Source organism: Neofelis nebulosa, chromosome 9 (assembly GCF_028018385.1).
Source record: "Neofelis nebulosa isolate mNeoNeb1 chromosome 9, mNeoNeb1.pri, whole genome shotgun sequence".
Taxonomy (NCBI): Eukaryota; Metazoa; Chordata; class Mammalia; order Carnivora; family Felidae; genus Neofelis; species Neofelis nebulosa.
In genome coordinates, this window is record NC_080790.1 from 88,806,846 (window position 1) to 88,829,981 (window position 23,136).

Here is a 23,136-nt window from a genome sequence, read left to right on the forward strand (position 1 = left end):
TATAATCCATTGTAGAAGCTGGATTCAGTTTGCTCCCATTTTGCTAAGGATTTCTGCATGTGTATTCCTAAAGGATATTGCTCTGTAGTTTTCTTTTGTTGTCTTTTTCTGGCTTTGGAATCAGAGTAATAGTTTCATCATGGATTACATTAGAAAGTGTTACATTCTCTTCTAATTTTTTGAAAAGTTTAAGAAGGATCAGCATCTGGGATGCCTGGGTGGCTCAGTCAGTTGAGTGGACGACTTGGCTCAGGTCATAATCTCGCAGTTTGTGAGTTTAAGCACTGCATCGAGCTCTGGGCTGGCAGCTCAGAGCCTGGAGCCTGCTCTGGATTTTGTGTCTCCCTCTCTCTCTGCCCCTCCCCTGCTTGTGCTCTCTCTCTCTCTCAAAAATAAATAAAAACATTAAAAAACAAAAAAAACAAAAAAAAAAAAGAAGAAGGATAAACATCCATTCTTATTTAAAAGTTTAGTATAAGAGTACCTGGGTGGCTCAGTTGGTTAAGCCTCCGACTTTAGTTCATGTCATGGTCTCATGGTCCGTGAGTTGGAGCCCCACATCAGGCTTGCTGCTGTCAGCACACAGCCTGCATGGGATCCTCTGTCACTCTTTCTCTCTGCCCCTCCCTTGCTCACACACTCTCTCTCTCAAAAATAAATAAACAGGGGCGCCTGGGTGGCTTGGTCAGTTAAGCGTCCGACTTGGGCTCAGGTCATGATCTCGTGACTTGTGAGTTCACGCCCCACGTCGGGCTCTGTGCTGACAGCTGGGAGCCTGGAGCCTGCTTCAAATTCTGTGTCTCCCTCTCTCTGACCCTCCCCCGTTCATGCTCTGTCTGTCTCTGTCTCAAAAATAAACATTGAAAAAAAATTTAAATAAATAAATAAATAAATAAACGTTAAAAAAAAGAAGTTCAGTAGAATTCACCAGGGAAGCGATTGGATCCTGGGCTTTTCATTGTTGGGTGTTTTTTAATCACCAACTCAATCTCTTATTATAGATCTGTTCACATTTTCTATTTCTTCTTAAGTTGTTTTGGTAGTTTTTGTCTATGAATTTGTCTACTTCATCTAAATTATCTAATTTACAAGCATATAATTGTTCATAGTACTCCTTTATAGTCCTTTTTCTTTTTTTTAAATTTTTTGAAAAACTTTTAGAGTTTATTTACTTATTTTTGAGAAAGAGCATAAGCGGGGGGAGGAGCACAGAGAGAGGGAGAGAGAATCCCAAGCAGGCTCCCCACTGCTAGCACAGAGCCCAATGCGGGGCTTGAACTCATGAACCATGAGAAGTCATGACCTGAGCTGAAACCAAGGGTTAGACCCTTAACTAAGCCACCCAGACTCCCCTACTACTTCTTAAAAAAAAAAAAAAAAAAAAAAAAAAAAAAAAAAAAAAAAGTTTATTTATTTTGAGAAAGAGAGCATGAGTGGGGGAGGGACAGAGAGGGGGGAAAGAGAGAATACCAAGCAGGCTCCCAGAGTGGAGCCTGACTCAGGGCTTGAACTCACGAACCACGAGATCATGACCTGAGCTGAAACCAAGAGTCTGACACTTAACCGTCTGAGACACCCAGGTGCCCCAATATTTTTTATTTCTGTAAGTCAATATTAATATACCTTATTTAATTCCTGACTTCAGCAATTTGCGTCTATTTTTCTTGGTCAATCTAACTAAAATTTTGTCACTTTTAAAAACCTTTCAAAAACTAACTTTTGATTTTGTTGATTTTCTCTACTATTTTTCAAGTAACTTTTAAAAATTTAATTGTTGTAAAAAATACCTAACATTAAATTTACCATCTTAACCATTTAAAAAAAAATTTTTTTTTAACGTTCATTTATTTTTGAGACAGAGAGAGAGCATGAATGGGGGAGGAGCAGAGAGAGAGGGAGACACAGATTCGGAAGCAAGCTCTAGGCTCTGAGCCATCAGCCCAGAGTCCGACGTGAGGCTCGAACTCACGGACCGTGAGATCATGACTTGAGCTGAAGTCGGACGCCCAACCGACTGAGCCACCCAGGAGCCCCTTAATCATTTTTAACTGTACAATTCAGTAGTGTTAAGTATATTTGCATTGTTGTTAAACAGATCTACATAACTTTTTCATTTTGCAAAACTGAAATTCACATTCACATATTAAACAGTTCTCCATTTCCTCCTCCTCCCTCCCCTGGTGACCACCATCCAACTTTCTGTTACTTTGACTGTGACTACTTTAGATACCTCATACAAGTGGAATCATACGGTATTTGCCTTTTGGTGCCTGGCTTATGTCCTTTAGCACATTGTCTTCAAACTTCATTCATGGTATAGAATGTGACAGGATTTCCTCTTTTTTTTTTAAGGTTGAATAAAGTTCCATTGTATATATAACATTACATTTTGTTTATCCATTAATCTGTCAATGGATGTATGGATTGCTTATACCTCTTGACTATTGTGAATAAAGCTTTTAGGAAGATCTGTGTGCAAGTATCAATTCAAGATACTGATTCCACTGCTTTCATATATATGCACGCAAATGGGATTGCTGGATCGTATGGTGATTCTAATTTTAATTTTTTGAGAAACTGTCATACCGTTTTCCATAGTGGTTGCACTATTGTACGCTCCCTCCAATGGTGCACAGGGATTCCAACTGCTGCTCATCTCACCAACACTTGTCATTTCCTGGTTTTGTTTTTCATAGTAGCCATCCTAATGGGTATAAAATGATCTTACCGTGATTTTAATTTTCATTTCTGTAATGATTAGTGATGTTTAGCACCTTTTTATATGATTTTTGGCCATGTGTGTATCATCTTTGGAGAAATGTGTAAGTTTTATGTCCATTTTTTCATTGAATTTTTTTGTTTAGTTTTCTCTATTATTTTTTTTAGTCTGTATTTCACCATTTTCAGCTCTAATCTTTGTTATTTCATTCCTTCTGCTTGCTTTATGTTTAGTTGTCTCTTCTTTTTCTATGTCTTAAGGCACAGGTTTAGGTTATTCATTTGAGATCATTCTTCTTTTTAAATATAGGACTTTTCTGCTATAAATTTCCAAGTACCATTTTAACTTCATCCCATAAGTTTTGATATGTTGTGTCTTAATTTTCATTCATCTCAAGGTATTTTCTAACTTCCCTTGTGATTTCTTTAGACTCACTGATTATTTTAGAAGTATGTTGTTTAATATGCACATATTTGTGAATTTCTAAGATTTCTTTCTGTAATTTATTTCTGCCTTCATTCCATTGTTGTAAGAAAACATATTTTGTTTGATTTCAGGGTTTGTTTTTTTTTTTTTTTAATTTCTTGAGTCTTGTCTTATACCCTGGCACACTGTCTATGCTGGAGAATGCTCTGTGTACACTTGAGAGTAACATGCATTCTGCTGTGTTGGGTAGAGTTTTCTGTAGATGTCTTTTAGATCTAATTTGTTTACAGTGTTGTTAGAGTATTTTATTCCCTTGGTGATCTCTGTCTAGTGGATCTACTTTTATTGTTCTTTAAAATATATTTGATGACTGAAAGAAAAAGTATAAGATTGCTCAGTGCAGTTTACAGTGAATGTAAATGTACTTTGAGACATCTATAACATAAGGAGAGGAAGGTAAAGATATCTAATTGGTCATTAGGTTTCTATAGTCTACCTGAAATGATAAAGTATTCATAACTAAGTAGTCCATAAATAATTAAGTATATTGTAATCCCTAGAGCTACCATTTATAAAACAATGATGTGGGGCACGTGGGTGGCTTAGTCTGTTAAGCATCCAACTCTTGATTCCGCCTCGGGTCATGATCTCATGGTTTGTGAATTCAAGCCTGGTGTCAGCTTTGCACCGGCAATATGGAGCCTGCTTGGTATTCTCTCCCTCTCCTCTCTCTCTTCCCCTACACCACTTGCTCTCTCTCTCTCAAAACAATAAAAAAAAAAAACTTTAAAAATTAAAAAACAACTATGCAAAGAGATATAGTCAAAGATAATAAATTAAAACAAAATGAGATTAGTATTCAAAATATTCAAATAACCAAAAAGAAAACAGAAAAAAGTTAGTGGAGAAATAAAAAATAGAGCAAACAGAAACCATTTATTTAGTTTAACAGTAGACATAAATCCAAACATATCAACAATTATATGAGGTATAAATGGACTAAATATAGCAACTAAAAGTTATACATTATCAGAGTGGATAAAACAATACCTAACTATATGCTGTATAAGAAACTAATTTAAATATAATGATATGTAGGTAGGTTAAAAGTAAAGAGATGGAAAAAGAAATACCATTGAAACATTAATCAGAAGTGATGGAGTAAGTAGCCATATTAGTATCAGACAAAGTAGATTTCAGAGAAATCATCAAGGATAAAGAAGGCTATTCCATAATGATAAAAGTGTCAATTCACTAACAAGACACAACAATCCCAAATGTATTTTCATCTGACACCAAAGGTTCAAAATTCATGAAGCCAAAACTGAGAGAACTAAAGGAAGGAATAGATAAATCCAAAATTGTAGTTTGGGACTTCAATACTCCTCTCTCAATGATCAATATAACTAGTAGATAGAAAATCAGTAAAGACACAGAATGGAACAGGACCATAACCAATGGGATCTAATTGACATTTGTAGAAAACTCAACAGGAGAATAAACATTCTTTTCAAGTGCACATATATGATTCACCAAGACAGTCTATATCCTGGATCAGAAACCAAACTTGGGAGGCACCTGTGTGGCTCAGTCAGTTAAGCATCTGACTTCGGTTCAGATCATGATCTTACAGTTGGTGGGTTCAAGCCCCACATTGGGCTCTGTGCTGATAGCTCAGAGTCTGGAGCTTGCTTTGGATTCTGTGCCTCTCTCTCTGTCCCTTCTCCTCTCAAGCTGTTTGTCTCTCTCTCTCAAAATAAATAAATAATCATTAAAAAAGAAAGCAAACCTTGGGGCATCTGGGTGGCTCAGTTGATTTTGGCTCAGGTCATGATCTCATGGTTTGTGAGACTGAGCCCTTCATCAGGTTCTGTGCTGACAGCGCAGAGCCTGCTTGGGATTCTCTCTCTCCCTCATTCTCTCTCTCTGCCCGTCCCCCACTTTGTGCTCTTTTTCTCTCTCTCAAAATAAATAAATAAATTTAAAATAAAAAGAAAGCAAACCTTAAAAAAAAAAGCAAACCTTAACAATTTTAAAAGAGGACATGCAAATCATGTCCTCTAACCTTAATGGAAGTAGAAAAAGCAAATGGAACAGGAGAATCTCTAACCACCTGGAAATTAAACAACAGACTTCTAAATAATTGACGAATCAAAGAGAAAATCTCAAAGGAAATTAGAAAATATCAATATCCCTCAATTTAGATGCAAAATCCTCAACAAAAATTGGCAAATCAAGTAGTATACAAAAGGTTAATACATATTCAGCCATGGAAAGCCATAAAATTCTGAAAAATACTATACTGTGAATGAACCTTGAAAACATTATGCTAAGCCAAATAAGCCAGACACAAAAGGACAAATAATGGATAGTTCCAAATACAAGAGGTACCTAGACTAGGCAAATTCATAGAGTCATAAAGTAGAATAGAGGTTACCAGAGGATGGGGGGAATGGGAACTAATTGTTTAATGGGTACAGAGTTTCTTTTTGGGGCAATAAAAAAACTTTTGGAAATGGATAGTGGTGATGGTTGCACAACATTGTGAGTGTACTTAATGTCATTGAATTCTACATTTAAAAATGGTTAAAGTAGTAAATTTTATGTTATGTGTATTTTACCACAATAAACTAACAAGCAAACCACATAACAACCATGTGGGGTTTATCCTGGTATTTGAGGATGGTCTAATATTTTAAAATGAATCAATGTAATTATATTAGCAGCTTAAAGAATGTCCACTCATGATAAAAATTGTTAGCAAACTAATAATAGAAATTTCCTTAACCTGATAAAGGCATCTACCTAAACCTATAGCTAACATCAAGTTAACAGTGAAAGTCATTCTCCTTAAGATCGAAAACAAGGAGTGTTCTCTCTCACTGGTCTTATTCAATATTTACTAAAAATCCTAGACCTGAAATAAGGCAAAATAAAGAAATAAAAGGCATACAGATTAAATTACATGATTGTCAGTGTGTGAAATCCAAGTAACCTACAAAAAATCTACAACTAACAGGTGCATTTAACAATGTCACAGGATATAAGGTCAACATACAAAAATCAACTGTATTTCTCTATACTAGCAACAAGCAACTGAAGGCCAAAATCTAAAAAATAAGACCACTTACATTTTTTCTATGAAAAATTAAGTAACTATAGTCCAACAAAACATATACAGGATGTAATGACAAAATATTGGTAGAATCGTAGAAGAAATTTTGACAAAGAAGAGTCATACTACTTGAGGAATTACATTCCTTGATTATAAGACTTATATATAGCTAGAGTAATCAAGACAGTGTATTATCTGCAACAAAAAATACAGAAATCAGTGAAACAACATGGAGAGTCCAGATATAGACTCATGTTAATACTATCATTTGATTTACACAAAGGGGCAATAGCAATTTAATGGAGAAAGGATAGTGCGGGGACAACTGGACATCATTATGCAAAAAAACACCCCAAATCCTATTTATTTATTTATTTATTTATTTATTTATTTATTTATTTATTCAGAGACAGCACAAGTGGGAGCAGAGAGACAGGGAGAGAGAGAGAATCCTAAGCAGGCTCCGCGCTGCCAGAGCAGATGGCGACACGGGGCTCAAACTCATGAAACTTAGATCATAACCTGAGCCGAAAGCAAGAGTCAGATGCTTAACTGCTTGAGCCACCCAGGCACCCTTAAGCCCCAAGTTCTTAACATAAATTTCTCACTTAGTGCAAAAATTAACTCAAAGTGGATCATATATATCAATATAAAGTGTAAGATGTGGAAGAAAACCTTGGTGACTTGAGGTTACACTAGAGTTCTTAGACATGACACCAAAACCATGATTCATAAAAGAAAAAATTGGAAGTTGAACTTCACCAAAATAAAAAATGTTTACTCTGTAGAAGACACTGTTTAGATAATGAAATAAAGTAGAGACTGTGAAAGAAAATGTTTGCCAACCACATATCTGATAGAGAACTTGCAATCAGAATACATAAAGTCCTCTCAAGCCTCAACACTAAGACAACAAACAACCTGATTACAATATGGGCAACAAATAAAACACAGTTTACCAAACAAGATATGTGGATGGCAAATATGCCTGAGAAACAACATTCAACAATATTGCCTATTAAGGGCTAAAATACAATCATGATGAGATCTACTTCACACTGGCAAAATGGTAACAATAATGCAGAGCCCTGGACTTCATGTATTTCTGATGGGAATACAAAAATTATATAGCTGCTTTAGAAAACAGTTCGGCAGTTTTTTAGAATTTTAAACATGACACCCACCATAGGACTCAATGATCCCACTCCTGAGTCTTTAGAGCAGGTGTAAGTGAAGTTTTCCTTACAGGGCCAGAAAGTAAATATTTTAGGGTTAAGAACATAGGTCTCTGTCACAACTACTCAATGGTGTCACTGTAGTGCAAAAGCAGCTGTAAGATAGTATATAAATGAGTGGGCAAGGTTGTGTTACATTAGCATTTTATTTGCAGAAATAGGCAGCCAGCCCTAGTTTGCTACCTCTTGCACTAGAGAAATGAAAACTATGTTCATTGAAAAAGATGTATACAAATGTTTATAGCAGCTCTACTTATAATCATCAGAAATTGGTAACACCCAAATGTCCTACAACTCATGAATGGATAAGCCTGTGGTACATTCATACCACGGAGTATTACTCAGCAATGAGAAAGAATAACCTATTGACACAAGCAAAGACTTGGATGAATTTCAAAGTCATTATCTGAGTGAAAGAAGCTAATATCAAAAAGTTACATACTATATGATTCCATTCATGATATTCTTGAAGAGATAAAACTCAAGTGTACAGAAATGATCAATGGTAAGGGCTCAGTTGGGGGTGCAACTCTAATAATGGGAATGAATCTTAGTGGAAGATGGAATTGTTCTGTATCCTGATTGTGGAAGTGATTCCATGAATCTATACATATCAAAATTCATAAATGTACATAAACTATACACCCCCCCCAAATGGGCAGTTTTTTGAGATGTTTGTTTACCAATAATACCAACATCAATTCTCCCTATTTAAATTTTTTAATGTTTATTTTTGAAAGAGACAGAGAGAGAGAGAGAGAGAGAGAGAGAGAGAGAGAGCGCGCGCAAATGGGGGAGGGGCAGACAGAGAGGGAGACACAGAATCTGAAGCAGGCTCCAGGCTCTGAGCTGTCAGTACAGAGCCTGATGGGGGGGCTAGAACCCATGAACCATGAGATGATGACCTCAGCTGAAGTTGGATGCTCAACTGACTGAGTCACCCAGGTGCCTCCAATTCTCCCAATTCTTAAAAACCAATTCTCTCCAATTCTTTTTTTTTTTTTTTTAATTTTTTTTTTCAACTTTTTTTTATTATTTATTTTTGGGACAGAGAGAAACAGAGCATGAACGGGGGAGGGGCAGACAGAGAGGGAGACACAGAATCGGAAACAGGCTCCAGGCTCCGAGCCATCAGCCCAGAGCCTGACGCGGGGCTCGAACTCACGGACCGCGAGATCGTGACCTGGCTGAAGTCGGACGCTTAACCGACTGCGCCACCCAGGCGCCCCTCTCCAATTCTTAAAAAAAGACAGTAATCACCATTTTGAGCCTTTATCTCCTTACCACCTAATCCCTCCTTCACAGTTTGCATGCTAGCTTTGTCTGCACCATTTCTTTCAAAAATGAACTTTTAGGAAGCAAGTCTAAAGAGTTTTTTTCAGGGCGCCTGAGTGGCTCAATCAGTTAAGCATCCCACTCTTGATTTTGGCTCAAGTCATGATCTCATGGTTTGTGAGTTTGAGCTCCGCGTCCAGCCCTGCGCTGACAATGCAGAGCCTGCTTGGGATTCTCTCTCTCTCTCTCTCTCTCTCTGCCCCTCTCCCACTTGTTTTCTCTCTCTCTTTCTGTCTCTCTCAAAATAGTTTTTCTCAGTCATCATTCCTGATCTTTTTGCAGCATTTTATGCTGTTAATTATTCTCTCCTTAAAGCTCTGGTTTTTAGCTTCTGGGATGCTGTACTTTTTGGAATTTCCCTCAGCCACATTGAGTGCTACAGGTAGTATCTATTTTCTTACATAACCTGTTCCTCTTCATGTTTAATATCTGAACAACAAGCAACAGAATTATACAGAACTGTGCTGTCCAATACACTAGACACATATGGCACTTGAGCACTAGAAACGTAGCTAGTGCTACTGAGCAATGAAATTTTTAATTTGATTTAATTAATTTATTCATTAAATTTTTTTTAAATGTTTATATTCAAAAAGAGAGAGAGAGAGTGCATGAGCAGGAGAGGGGCAGAAAGAGGGAGACACAGAATCCGAAGCAGGCTCCAGGCTTTGAGCCATCAGCACAGAGCCCAACGCAGAGCTCGAACCCATAAACTGTGAGATCATGACCTGAGCCGAAGTTGGACACTTAACCGACTGAGCCATCCAGGTGCCTCTGATTTAATTTAATTTAAAAGCTTGATATCTGCTAGCAGCACATAGACTAAAATTGGAATGATAGAAGATTAGCATGGCCCCTGCGCTTGGATGACATGCAAATTCATGAAGTGTTCCATATTTAACAATAAATAACTAGATAGATACGTAAATAAATAAGTAAGCAAACAAACTTGATATACAATTACTGAAAACTTCTAAGTATATTTGGAACAACTTGAGTATATTAATCTATTTTTTTCAAACCTAAATTTTATGAAATCTAAATACAGACCAAGTATTACTGATGAAAACCTGGCATTTGAATTAAGATGTAAATGTGAAATATACACCAAATTTTAAATGCTTAGTACAAAAAAAGGAATGTAAGGTAGCTTATTTACAATGTTTATATTAAATGCATGTTGAAATTACACTATTTTGAATATATTGGGTTGAATGAAAGATTATTAAAGCTGATTTCTCCTGTTTGTTTTTACTTTTTAAAGTGTGGCTTCTAGGGGCGCCTGGGTGGCTGAGTCGGTTAAGCGTCCGACTTCGGCTCAGGTCATGATCTCACAGTTTGTGGGTTTGAGCCGAGTCGGGCTCTGTGCTGACAGCTTGGAGCCTGCTTTGATTCTGTGTCTGCCTCTCACCTGTTCGCACTCTGTGTCTCTCTCTCTCTCTCAAAAATAAATAAACATTAAAAAAATTAATAAAAAAATAAAGTGTGGTTTCTAGAAAATTTTAGGTTACTTGTTGGGTCACATTATATTAGATAGCACTGATTTGGGAGTTTCAGTTCCCAAAGACATACATACACACATATGTATGTGCATATATACACACATATATACATGCAAAGAATGTACATACATATATGTATTTCTCAATTTATTATTTATACAAGCTCTGCCTCACATGATTCCAGGCAGGGTTGTGCTGTCATGTGATAGTTGCAAATCCTTTCTCAGTTGATGGGTGAAGGATCAATTTCTGCACATGACAGTTTAGGTTATATGGATGTCAAGAGCAGCACATGCAAAAACCTTTATTTTCAGAGATGCAACCAAAGCAAAAGTTTTAAAATGAAAATAACTTATGTCCATGAGTAAAAAAATGGCAATGTGCAATCATGTTGGTTTCTCTTGTTCCTAAGGTTCTTTATGAACATTTAAAAAAAATTTTTTTTTCAACGTTTTTTATTTATTTTTGGGACAGAGAGAGACAGAGCATGAACGGGGGAGGGGCAGAGAGAGAGGGAGACACAGAATCGGAAACAGGCTCCAGGCTCTGAGCCATCAGCCCAGAGCCTGACGCGGGGCTCCAACTCATGGACCGCGAGATTGTGACCTGGCTGAAGTCGGACGCTTAACCGACTGCACCACCCAGGCGCCCCTTTATGAACATTTTAAATCTCATCATGTCTATTAAGTTCAAAAGCCAAGAGAATATTCAAAATGCTGTCTACAAAGTAGTAGTTTGGGATTACTGTAGAATCATTCAAATTGGTAGCACTGAGAAAATGATGGGATAAACTGACAGTATGAATGGTTCTGAAGTAAAAAGGAATCATGTGATATATGAAAGATGTGTCTGCAATTGATGCTAATTAGCAACAGATACTAGAGGTGTATGAGGAGATGAAAGAAACTTGTTTTATCAGCATCAATGTTAAATGCCTGTTAGCTCAATTAATTCAGAAGTTGAGGACTCAGATTAATCAGGTAAAACCACTGCTAATGAAAAATGTCATAAGCCAAATATTTCTATGAATTCAACTCTTATTCAAATTGAATTTGCAATGCATCGACATGACTGATGGAGCTGTTAAGAGTGCAATTCATCCCCGTGCTAAGGAGTTCCTTGTAGAGAACATTATAGTTAGATATGTGATTTGGGGGAGGGGTAATTACTTGTGAGAATAAATTTGGGTATAACTGGTTTATGCTGGGAAAAGATGTGCGCTAGAATAGACATCATCATGGAGAGGAATGTCTATTTTTAAAGACCAGAAGGTCGGACTCATCCTCTCATTTGGTGAAAATTGAGGTTTTTAAAGCTTACTAAATTGTACTTAAGAAAAGTCATCCAAGTTCCTCAAGAAGATTCTCTTTTTGGCCCATTCCTTTTCAGAATTTTTGACTAAAACAGATTAATGGTGGTAATATAGTAAAATTAAGTGTGCTTGGGTAAGTGTGCTTGGGAAAGTTGCTTACTGCTCACTTCCTTGGTTTCTGTATCTGTAAAACCAAGAATAATAATATTTAATAGTACCCTCCTCAAGTTGTTGAGAATTAAATGAACTAATACATGTGAATGCTAAGAAAAGGACATGGAACAGCGCAAGTGCTTACTTGTTATCTATGGCTGTTACTACTAACTTTCTTTCCAAGGCAAACTCATAGTTTCAACTGTCACCTAAGGTTTACGACTTCCAATCCATCATAGATCTTCATTCCACTATTCCATCTACCTACTAGGCATCCTCACTTGGATATATAAATGGCACCTAAAGAAAAATAAATTAACTTTCTAAAATAGGATCTTCCATCCCAAACCATATTCTCTTTACATGTTATTTCTAATGTATGTTAGTCACATTACTAATCTCAGAACCATTTCCTTTTCTTTTATTCACATCTAATATGATTGAGATAAAACAAAACAAAATGCTGCTCTTCTCTCTTTATAAAGGCAATATTTACTCCAAAAAATTTGGAAAATATGGAAAAGCCAAAAACGAGAGACTGAGATGGCCTGTAAGAGGCCAGGTTAATTTTATTTTATTTTATTTTATTTTATTTTTTTTCAACATTTTTAATTTTTTATTTTTGGGACAGAGAGAGACAGAGCATGAACGGGGAAGGAGCAGAGAGAGAGGGAGACACAGAATCGGAAACAGGCTCCAGGCTCCGAGCCATCAACCCAGAGCCTGACGCGGGGCTCGAACTCACGGACCGCGAGATCGTGACCTGGCTGAAGTCGGACGCTTAACCGACTGCGCCACCCAGGCGCCCCAAGGCCAGGTTAATTTTAAATGATTGGATAAAATTGTATTTCATCTACATTTAAAAAAAGATAAAAATCATCCATAACCATAACATTATAAACTTCCAGTTAAAAATTTCAACATATTTCATTTGTTTGATATTTTCCAGATAATTAAGACTTTACGTATAAAGGGATATGATCTTTTTATGCTTAATGTCTTCACCACTGAAAATATTTTATAAAATTAATTAATATGTTTATTTATTTAGAGAGGAGAGAGAGAGAGAGAGAGAGAGAGAGAGAGAGAGAATCCCAAGCAGCCTCCCTGATGTAGCAGAGAGCCAGACTAGGGGCTCAAACCCATGAACTGTGAGATCATGACCTGAGCCAAAATGAAGAGTCAGATGCCTAACAGACTAAGCTACTCAGGCACCCCATAAAACTTGTTTTAAACTAAGATTTTAGATTACAAAAAAATTTTTTTAATGTTTATTTTTGAGAGAGAGACAGAGACCGAGCACGAGTGGGGTAGGGGCAGAGAGAGAGGGAGACACAGAATCTGAAGCAGGTTCCAGGCTCTGAGCTGTCAGCACAGAGCCCAATGTGGGGCTCGGACTCACAAACCACAAGATGATGACCTGAGCCAAAAACAAGGGTCGGATGTTCAACCAACTGAGCCACCCAGGCATCCTTAAATTAAGATTTTAAAAATCAAATTTCAAAAGTAAACATTTTTAGTGACTTGTTTTTGTTTTATGGTTACAATATATACTCAGATATTCCTGAGGATAATGATTCAATTTTTAAAAGTTTTCTTCTGTTTTTTGTTTCCACTGGTACTTGTTCTAAGCTGGTATTACACTGGATATTCTAAAAAGCCTGCTGGTAACATTGTTTTCTGTAACGAAAGTTTGGATGGAGGGGCTGTGTAGATTAGTGTAGAGTTCCCTGCCTTCATCAGAGGTAGAACAATTGAGGGACGCCCACTTATATGCACATAAACTGTTAGTAGGTGTTATGGCTCACTTCATTTGTACTGGTTCAGTGGTCCTGACCAAAAATGGTTTTGCAGGAAGAAAAATAATTTTTGTTCATTATAGAATTTTGCTCATTTTGAATTGCTCTCAAGAACAGAATGATTTATAAAACAGTAGTGTTTTTCTTATAAAGAATAGGTATGAAAGATGTATCTGACCGCAAAAATACAAAGAACGGAAAACCTCCCGTTTCAAAGTAAACTGTGTAATTTCACAAATTAGATAAATTAATCAAAACAAAGTACTATTTTTAAATGGTAAATGTATTTTTTGAAGTTTATTTTGAAAGGGTGAGCGAGGGATGGGCAGAAAAAGAGTGAGAGAGAGAGAGAAAGAGATAGAGGGGGAGAATCCAAAGGAGGCTCCCAGCTGTAAGCGCAGAGCCAGATGCTGAGCTGTATTTCACACACAAACTGTGAGATCATGACCTGAGCCCAGACCAAGAGTGGGACGCTCAACCAACTAAGCCACCCAGGCGCCCCTAAATGGAAAATGTATTCTTTATTGTTGAAATATAATTTGAATTCAAATAAGTTTTTTCCAGACCTGTATATAAGTTGAGGACTATCATTGTCAGAATATTTGACTTAAGAAGTTGATTTATTCCCGTTCTGAGAAAGCCATGCAATAAAAGCAGTCTCAGGGTCGTGGGGGAGGGGGAGCGTGGTGGTGGAAGTAAACATTTTTGAAGATTTGGAAAATACAGAAGACTCATCCTGAGATGACTAGTGTAAATATTTGGGTATATACGGCTCTGCTATTGAAATATATATAAATCTGGGGGGCTATTCAAATTATTCCATTATAATAGTCTAAAAACTGTATTTATGGCCTATCTTTTAATTATGCACTTAAAATTTTCTCATATAACATGTTTTTTTTAAAAAAACATGGATTTTTAACATGTATTGCTTCGTATTCACACGTGTCCGACATAATCTATTTAACCAACAGCCTCCAGAAAGGTTTTTTCAATTTACCCGCTCACCAAAATGGGCTGAAAATGCTTTTTCTTTCCACGGCATCGCGTAATGAAGATTACGAAGAAACGGCCCAAAGTTTTGAGAACCCATCTGGGAAAACATTATCTCGTTGATCCAGTGACTAATCCTTGGAACCAGCGCGGCGTTGAACTCTCCTTTCCGGAATCTCACTACCCACGCTCTGACAGCCCAAATCCCACCAGGTCTCGGAGGGACCGCGCGGAGCCTAGGGCGGAGCCAGCCAGTCGGCTTCGCGGCGGGAGCGACGCCGACGTCGGCGTGGCGCACAGTGCTGTCGCAACACGCACGCGGGCTGAACCTCTCCTCGGTCGGCGACGACGCTGCGTCACTGGCTTTCGGGCGCTTCGCTCGCTCCTGGAGACGGAGACCGCTGTGGGCCTCGGCTCTGGCCTCCCGCGCCTTGGGAGTTAGGTCGCTGGCGCGATGAGGCGCAGCAAGGCCGACGTGGAGCGGTACATCGCCTCGGTGCAGAGCTCTGTCCCGTCGCCCCGAGAGGTGAGCGGGGCCTGGAGAGCCGGGCGGCCTCCGCCCTGGCCCTGCCATGGCACGGCGCAGCGCCGGCGTCATGGCTCCCGGCGGCCGCCGCTCCCTGGCGCGTTGAGGCGCCGGTCGGCTCGCGCGGTCCGGTGGGCGGCGTGGCGCTCGCGAGCTGGAGGGGGAGGAGGGAGTCCGCGGCGGGCTGCCGTTGGCGCTTGCTCTTCCTCTTCCTCCTGGCCTGCTCCTGACGGTCTTCGCTCGAGGGCCCATCCCGTCCGGGGGTTCTTTGGCTGCGCCCGCGCGGCCTCGTCTCTCGCGTTCAGGCGCCTGCCATATGCGGCGGATTTCTTCTTGTGTCCCGGACACTTACCCGCTGTGGTGGAAGCGGCATCTTTCAGGCTTTGGAGGTCGATGGAACCCAGCGGGGGACTGACGCAGCTCCCCGGTGGGCTTTTTCCTTCTTTGACGGGCGACCGTCGTAAGCATCAAGCGGACCGGAGCTGGGGCAACTACAGTTGGAATTCCCTGACCACGCACATGACACTGGAAGTCCCCCTATTTTGAGGCATCTGTCATTGTGCGTTTATGAAACGGTTCTGCTCCTACTCTTCACACTTCGCTCCCATTCCCACCGCTCTTAAGAGGCCTATTTGCCTTTTTGACAAACGCAGTCTTGGGAATTCTGAGTTTCTTACGGGCCATTGTTACTATGGCTTAAAATTTTTAAGCTTTTTGACAACATGCTCAGCGTATATTTCCTCTTTTAAGATAGTATGCCAGATATATTTTGGATTCATTGGAATTTTAGTGATTGAATGTGGCGGGTGGGGAAAAAGGATAAGGGTGGGTGGTGTGCACAAGATCTTGAGTCAGTTTGCTTGGGAGTTGAATCACAGCATTGCCATTTATAAACTATGATTTCAGGCAAGTTACGCTTCATCAATAAGATGGAGTAATGGTGTTGATAGGCAAGTTGCACTTCATCAATAAGATGGAGTAATGGTGTTGATAGGAGCATATAGGATGACCCATATTAAACTTTTAGAGCCATGCTTGGCACATAGTAAGAACAGTCATTCAAGGTCTCTTCTCGGCGAGGGCCTATGAAAATAAAGAGGTGTTAGGAAATTTAAAAAAAATCCAGGGACCGACATGATTATAATAGCTATAATTGTTGCTTCGATCATTTACTAGGCATATGTTATCATATGCTGTGTTCCCAACAATCCAGTGGATATTGAAACCTGGAGAGATTAAGGTACTTGTTAAAGGTCAAATAGGTGTCTCTGTAGGATTTTGGTAGTAGGTCTGTTTTAGTTTTTATAGGAGTAATGGAGTAGCCTGTTCCATCAGAAGAGAGAAATCAGTACCTACATAGAGACTGTAATTTCAAGCTGCTGGCATAGTCCTAAACACAAACGTGGTGTCAGAGTCTAAAACAGAACTTTTTACGGGTTTCTGTACCACTGAAACTGATACACTTGTTAAAAAGCAAGTTTAGAGCTTTCATGAGATTTTTAGTGAGGATTCTAACTCCCAAAAGATTGAGAGGCACTGGTCTAGACAGAATTTAGAATGTTCTTTGAACTACCTAACTTTTCCATCAAATAGGGGGTCGGGGCAAAATTTGAAGGACTGGTTATTATGGCTACCTCTGTTTTACATTTAAAGAGTAGTATTTTAATCAGATGTTTTTTTTTCAAACATGAGAAATCATTTACTTTAGAACCTGGGGATTTCAGTGGGATTTTGATTAGCAAGTGAGTAACTTTTATAACAGGTGGTGGTATTCTATAAACTTAGGTCTAAGTGAAAGGACAAAACAGGGTGCTTTGGAAGGGAGATGGAGGAGGCAGAGACTGGTTGTGAAGAGTAGAATGATTAGTATTTACTTGGCTCGTAATTTAGTAGAGACTGACCACATGTGAATTGACTATGCTTTCTGTGATGTCCAACTTCTGGAATGCAGTGATGGGTCCATAGTCCTATGTTCCCAGGCTTTCATTATGCTTTCATTTGTTTGTCTCCTCTTTTGTCATTTTCTATTCCTTCACACCTGCTTTTGTCCTTATTGAAAATATCGCTTGTGTTTCTTTAATTTTTCTTTCTCTAGTTGGCTTCTATTTAGTTTTCCTAGATTTCTGTTCAGTTGGCTTCCCATTCCACACCCCTAATTCCTACTGCTCAGAGGCAACCTGACAGCTCTTAGTTGTTTGTTCTGCCACTTACCACCTATACTTCAGACTTGTGAACAACATATATACATACTTTTATTTCTCCATCTCCTTTTCAACATTTTAGACACTTTCTACACTGTTCCTCCAGATTTCTGTCCACAGATCTTATTTCTCCTCATTCTTCTAGTTCTGTTGTTGTAATTTTTAGTTAAATGAATAGTTTGTGTTTATGTAGTTATGGGAAGGTACATATCATAGCATATTTTTACATTTGAATCACCTTCAATATGTAGTTTTATTTTTCCTGGAGTTAATATTTGCTTTATGTTTTGGTTTGTTTAGTTATCAATCATGTATTACTAATTCTTTACCCAAACTCAGTTTAACTCTCAAGTGTGATCAAAGAGATCACATAATCTGTCAATTTCAGCTTTTTTTTTTTTTAAGTGTTTATTTTTGAGAGAGAGAGAGAGAGAGAGAGAAAGCATGAGCAGGGGAGGGGCAGAAAGAGAGGGACAGAAGATCTGGAGTGGGATCTGTGCTGACAGCAGAGAGCCCAATGCAGGGCTCCCAACTCATAAACTGTGAGATCATGGCCTGAGCCAAAGTTGGACACTTAACTGACTGAGCCACCCAGGTGCTCCTCAGCTTAAAATTTTTTAAGTGTCTTGCTTCTGGAGCACTCTTGTCTTACTCCTGGAGTCTGGACTGACTTCTGCTTCTCTCTGCTACACAGTTCTAGTCCTGGGACTTTGCTTTATCATCATCCTTAGAATTCCCTTCACTTTTTTTCTGTATTAAACTCTTGGTTTCTTGTAACTCATGTCCTCTTGACTTCCTCTATTTTGGTGTAGCACAATCATGTTTGCTTTGAGAAGGAATGGTTGGGAATTTTTTTTTTTTTTTTTAACATTGTATGCCTGAAGAAGTCTTTTATCTAATTTATAGTTTTGTTTGTCAGATTCTAAAAGTATTGCTTCATTTTCTGATCATTTGTATTGTTAGAAATCTGATGTGATTCTTGTTATTGATATCTTGTAGGTTTTCTGGAAGTTTCCTTTCTTTTAAAACATTTTTTAAAAAATGTTTATTTTTGAGAGAGAGAGAGAGAGAGACAGACAGACCGTGAGTGAGGGAGGGGTAGAGAGAGAGGGAGACACAGAATCCAAAGTAGGCTCCAGGCTCAGGTCTGTCAGCACAGAAGCCGTCGTGGGGCTCGAACCCACAAACAGTAAGATCATGACCTAAGCCGAAGTTGGACACTTAACTGACTGAGCCACCCAGGCGCCCCTGGAAGTTTCCTTTCAATTGGAAAACGTATTTCCTTCAGTTCTGAGACATTGTGTTATTTGAGGATTTCTGCCCTGATTTCTACCCCCTTATCTATGTTTTTGTTAACTGAAAGTTGGTTCTGGTTTGATCCTCCATATTTTTTTCTTTTACTTGAGTCTTACGTTTGTTCTGTGTTTAACCTTATCTTCCACAGGAAGGGGTTTGGGGAACACATCATTTCAGTATCTTAACTTTGCATATCTGCTTCTATAACCCCTGCCCTCATACTTTTCAGAGGACTCCATAAGTTTGGAGCCCATTAGTTTGTACTGAGAACAAATCCATTTGCTTAAGCTCTTTCCAGGAGGTGTTGGGGACCTAGGAGTGGGGAGTCAGTTGTCTGTGCAAGATGAGGGTAATGTGGCATCTCTCCAGGTCTCAGTGTTTTTATTTTCAGCCCTACATCTGTTCTGATAGTTAGGAGGTTAGATGAATTCAAATATTTGCTTACAGTGGCATAAAATGTCATGAAGAGAAGTAGTGACTGATTCATGGATGTCCTGAATCATGGACTTGATTCATGGATGTCCTGAATCATGGACTGACTGAATTATGGATAATGTTGGCTCTTTTCTTCCTATCTATGTATCCTTAAACAAGGCACTTAACTTCCTTAAGGCTTTAGTTCCTTTATAAAATGAACAGAATGGGGACAGAAGATTATCATGTTTCCCCCAATTTTATGGTTCTATAGATTATTCTTTAAAAAAATTTTTTTAATGTTTATTTATTTTTGAGAGAGAGAGAGAGTGAGCAGGGGAGGGACAGAGAGAGAGGGAGACACAGAATCCAAAGCAGGCTCCAGGCTCTGAGCTGTCAGCACAGAGCCTGACGTGGGGCTTGAACCCATGAACCGTGAGATCATGACCTGAGCTGAAGTCGGACGCTTAACCGACTGAGCCACCCAGGCGCCATTTGTTCTATAGATTATTCTTTAATAATTGCTGTTCAGTTATCTTAAGGTTGTCTTCTTTAATGAGATATTTGGAAGCAAAATAGTGGAGTTGGCTTTTCTATTATATGTTGACATTTAACTTGTGGGAATCTTCATTTTTTAAAAGGGGAAGAAAGTTGTCATAAACTACTTCTTATCTTAAATTTATGAATTTGGGGAGGGGGATAGAGGCCTTGTGTACCCAGTTCTGCTATATTCATTCTTTGCTTTCAAAAATATTTATGATGAACTACAGTTCAGTCCTTGACTTGTTTTTCTCAGGTATTTGTTAATACTGAATGAAGTTTAAGATTGTAGTTCTTTTAAAATATATCCTGTTAAGGATGTACACACAATACTGTCATACTAAGGTCATGGAATAGTTTTCTGAGTATATGTCACTATTTTGATACAAAATAAAATATTTTCTACAGCTTTATTGAGATATATTTCCCATGCCATATAGTCCACTCATTTATTAAAGTATATAGTGTGATGAATTTTGGTATGTTATGTTATTGATATTTTACATTGTAGTAAAATATATATAACAATATTTGCCATTTTAATGCCTTTTTAAAAAAGTTTTATTTTAATTTATTGTTAACGTAGAGTGTTATATTAGTTTCAGGTATACAATATAGTGATTCAACAATTTTATACATTATTCTGTGCTTATCATGATAAGTTTAAGTTTTTAATCCTTATTAGCTATTTCATTGCCTCTCACTTCTCTGGTAACCATCAGTTTGTTCTCTATAGTTAAAAGTCTGTTTCTTGATTTGTCTCTCTTTTTTTCCTTTCCTTGTTTTGTTTTTTAAATCCACACTGATTGAAATCATAGGGTAATTTGTCTTACTCTGACTGACTTATTTCACTTAGCATAATATACTCTAGCTCCATCCATGTCGTTGAGAATGGCAAGATTTCATTTTATTTTATGGTTGAGTAATAATCCATTGTTACTTCACACACACCCCCACATCTTTATCCATTTAACTATTGATAGACATTTGGGCTGCTTCCATAACTTAGCTCTTGTAAATAATGCTGCGATAAACATAGAGGTGCATGTATCCCTTTGAATTAGTGTTTTTGTATTTTTTGGGTAAATAGCCAATAGTTGCTATTACTGGATCATATGGTAGCTCTATTTTAACTTTTTGAGGAACCTCCATGCTGTTTTCCAGATTGGCTTCACAATTGCATTCCCACCAGCTGTGCAAGAGGGCTCCTTTCTCTCCACATCCTTGTCAACTTTTGTGTGTGTGTTTGTGTGTGTGTGTGTGTGTGTGTGTGTGTGCATGCACGTGCACGCGTGCGCGTATGCCATTCTGACGGGTGAGATGATATCTCATTGTAGTTTTGAGTTGCATTTCCTGGATGATGAGTGATATTGGACATCTTTTCATGTGTCTGTTGACCATCTTGTATGGCGTCTTTGGAGAAATGTTACTACATTGTCTTCTGTCCATTTTTAAATTGGATTATTAGTTTTTTGGGTGTTGAGTTGTATAAATTCTTATATTTTGGATGTCATTTGCAAATATCTTCTCCTGCTCAGTAGTTGCCTTTTATTCTGTTGATTGTTTCCTTCACTGTGGAGCTTTTTATTTTGATGTTGTCCCAGTAGTGTATTTTTTCTTGTATTTCCATTGTCTCAGGAGACCTGTTCAGGAAAAGGTTTCTATTGCCAATGTCAGAGAAGTTACTTCCTGCGCTCTCTTCTAGGATTTTTATGGTTTCAGGACTCACATTTAGGTCCTTGATCCCTTTTGAGGTTGTGTGTGCGTGTGTGCGTGTGTGTGTGTGTGTGTGTGTGTGTGTTTGGTATAAAAAAGTGGTCCAGTTTCTTTCTTTTGCATGTAGCTGTTTAGTTTTCCCAACACAGTTTGTGGAAGAGACTTTCTCATTGCATTATTCTTTCCTCCTTTGTTGGAGATTGACCATATAATTATGGGTTTGTTCTTGGGTTTTTTATTCTATTCTTCTGTGTGTTGTTTTTGTGCCAGTACCATACTGTTTTGATTACTGCAGATTTGTAGTATAACTTAACTCCAGAATTGTGATACATCCAGTTTTTTTGTCTTTTCCAAGAATTGTTTTGGCTGCTTGGGATCTTACGTGGTTGCATACAAATTTTAGGATTGTTCTAGCTCTGTGGAAATAGAGCTAGAGCTGTTGTGGAAATAGCTGTTGCTATTTTGAAAGAGATTGCATTGAATATGTAGATTGCTGTGGGTCAGTAGACATTTTAATATTTGTTCTTCCAATCCATGAGTGTGGAATGTCTTTCCATTTTTTGAGTGTGTTACCTTCAGTTTCTTTCATCATTGTTTTATAGTATTCACCTCTTTGGATAAATTTATTCGTAGATATTTTGTTGTTTTTGGTGCAGTTGTAAATGGGATTGTTTTCTTAATTTCTGTTTGCTGCTTCATATAGATTTCTGCATATTGGCTTTACTGAATTTATCAGTTCTAGTAGTTTTTTGGTGGAGTCTATGTTTAGTATCATGTCATCTGCAAGTAGTGGAAGTTTTGTTTTTTCATTACCAATTTGGATGCCCTGAGATGAATAAATAACTCATTCACCTATATGCCCCAGATGATTTTCAAACTGCTGCTTCTATGCTGTATCTCTGTATGCTGTGGTACTTTAAGGGTGGGGACTCCCCTTCCTAATGCTCACCAGGTTCTCAGAGCTAGATCTTGATTTTTAAATTCCTTGGCCCCTCTTTCAGAGCCAGCTATTATGGCAATTCATCTGCCCCATGAGGGCTCCCTGGTGTGATAAAGTATTTCCCTTCACTACACTACTGACTCGCTGCAAGCCGTGGATGGCCATGGTCCGTTTTGCTCCTAAACCAGGTCTCCTCACCTTTCTACCTTATTCCATGTGGCCTCTTCTCAACCTTTAGTTGTGGAATTTGTTCTGCTAGTCTTTGGATCATTTTGTGTGTTACTTACACTGATGTGCGTGTTCTCTAGTTTTATCTGTGGGATGAGGCAGGCTTAGTTAGGGTCCTCTTTCACCACCACACCATCTTCCCAGCCTTCATTTTAACCACTTTTTAAAAAATTTTATTTTTTTTAACATTTATTCATTTTTTGAGAGACAGAGAGAGACAGTGCAAGTGGGGAAGGGACAGAGAGAAGGAGACACGGAATCCGAAGCAGGATCCAGGCTCTGAGATGTCAGCACAGAGCACAACATGGGGCTCCAACTCATGAAGTGTGAGATCATGACCTGAACTGAAGTTGGACACTTAACCAACTGAGCCACCCAGATGCTCCTTCATTTTAATCACTTTTAAATGTACAGTTCAGTTGTATTAGTTCTATTCATAATGTTCAACTACTACGACTATTTCTAGAAACTTTTTATCACTTCAGGTAGAAACTTGGTAAAAAAAATTTTGTGTAGAAACTTAGTGACAATTAAGTAGTAACTAGTCAGGTTTCTCCTCTTACCTTCTGATTACCACTAATCTTTCTTTAAAAAAATTTTTTTTTACATTTATTTATTTTTGAGAGACAGAGCACAAGTTGGGGAGGGCTAGAGAGAGGAGACACAGAATCTGAAGCAGGCTCCAG

The 23,136-nt window shown here is 38.3% G+C and overlaps 1 protein-coding gene and 1 pseudogene across 3 annotated transcripts in view; both read left to right on the forward strand.

Moving 5' to 3' along the window:
- Positions 1-9,634: 9,634 nt before the first annotated feature.
- On the forward strand, positions 9,635-9,731 carry LOC131486412 (U6 spliceosomal RNA; annotated as a pseudogene).
- Positions 9,732-14,928: 5,197 nt separating this feature from the next.
- LOC131485295 (E3 SUMO-protein ligase RanBP2) overlaps positions 14,929-23,136 on the forward strand; it is an 83,701-nt gene continuing 75,493 nt past the window's right edge. The window contains exon 1 of one of the 3 annotated variants that reach the window (XM_058684606.1): positions 14,929-15,115. In XM_058684606.1, the coding sequence (XP_058540589.1) occupies positions 15,044-15,115 (72 nt within the window). In that variant the 5' untranslated portion in view covers positions 14,929-15,043. The remainder of the gene's footprint in view (positions 15,116-23,136) is intronic. The other 2 variants (XM_058684604.1, XM_058684605.1) reach the window with 2 other exon arrangements.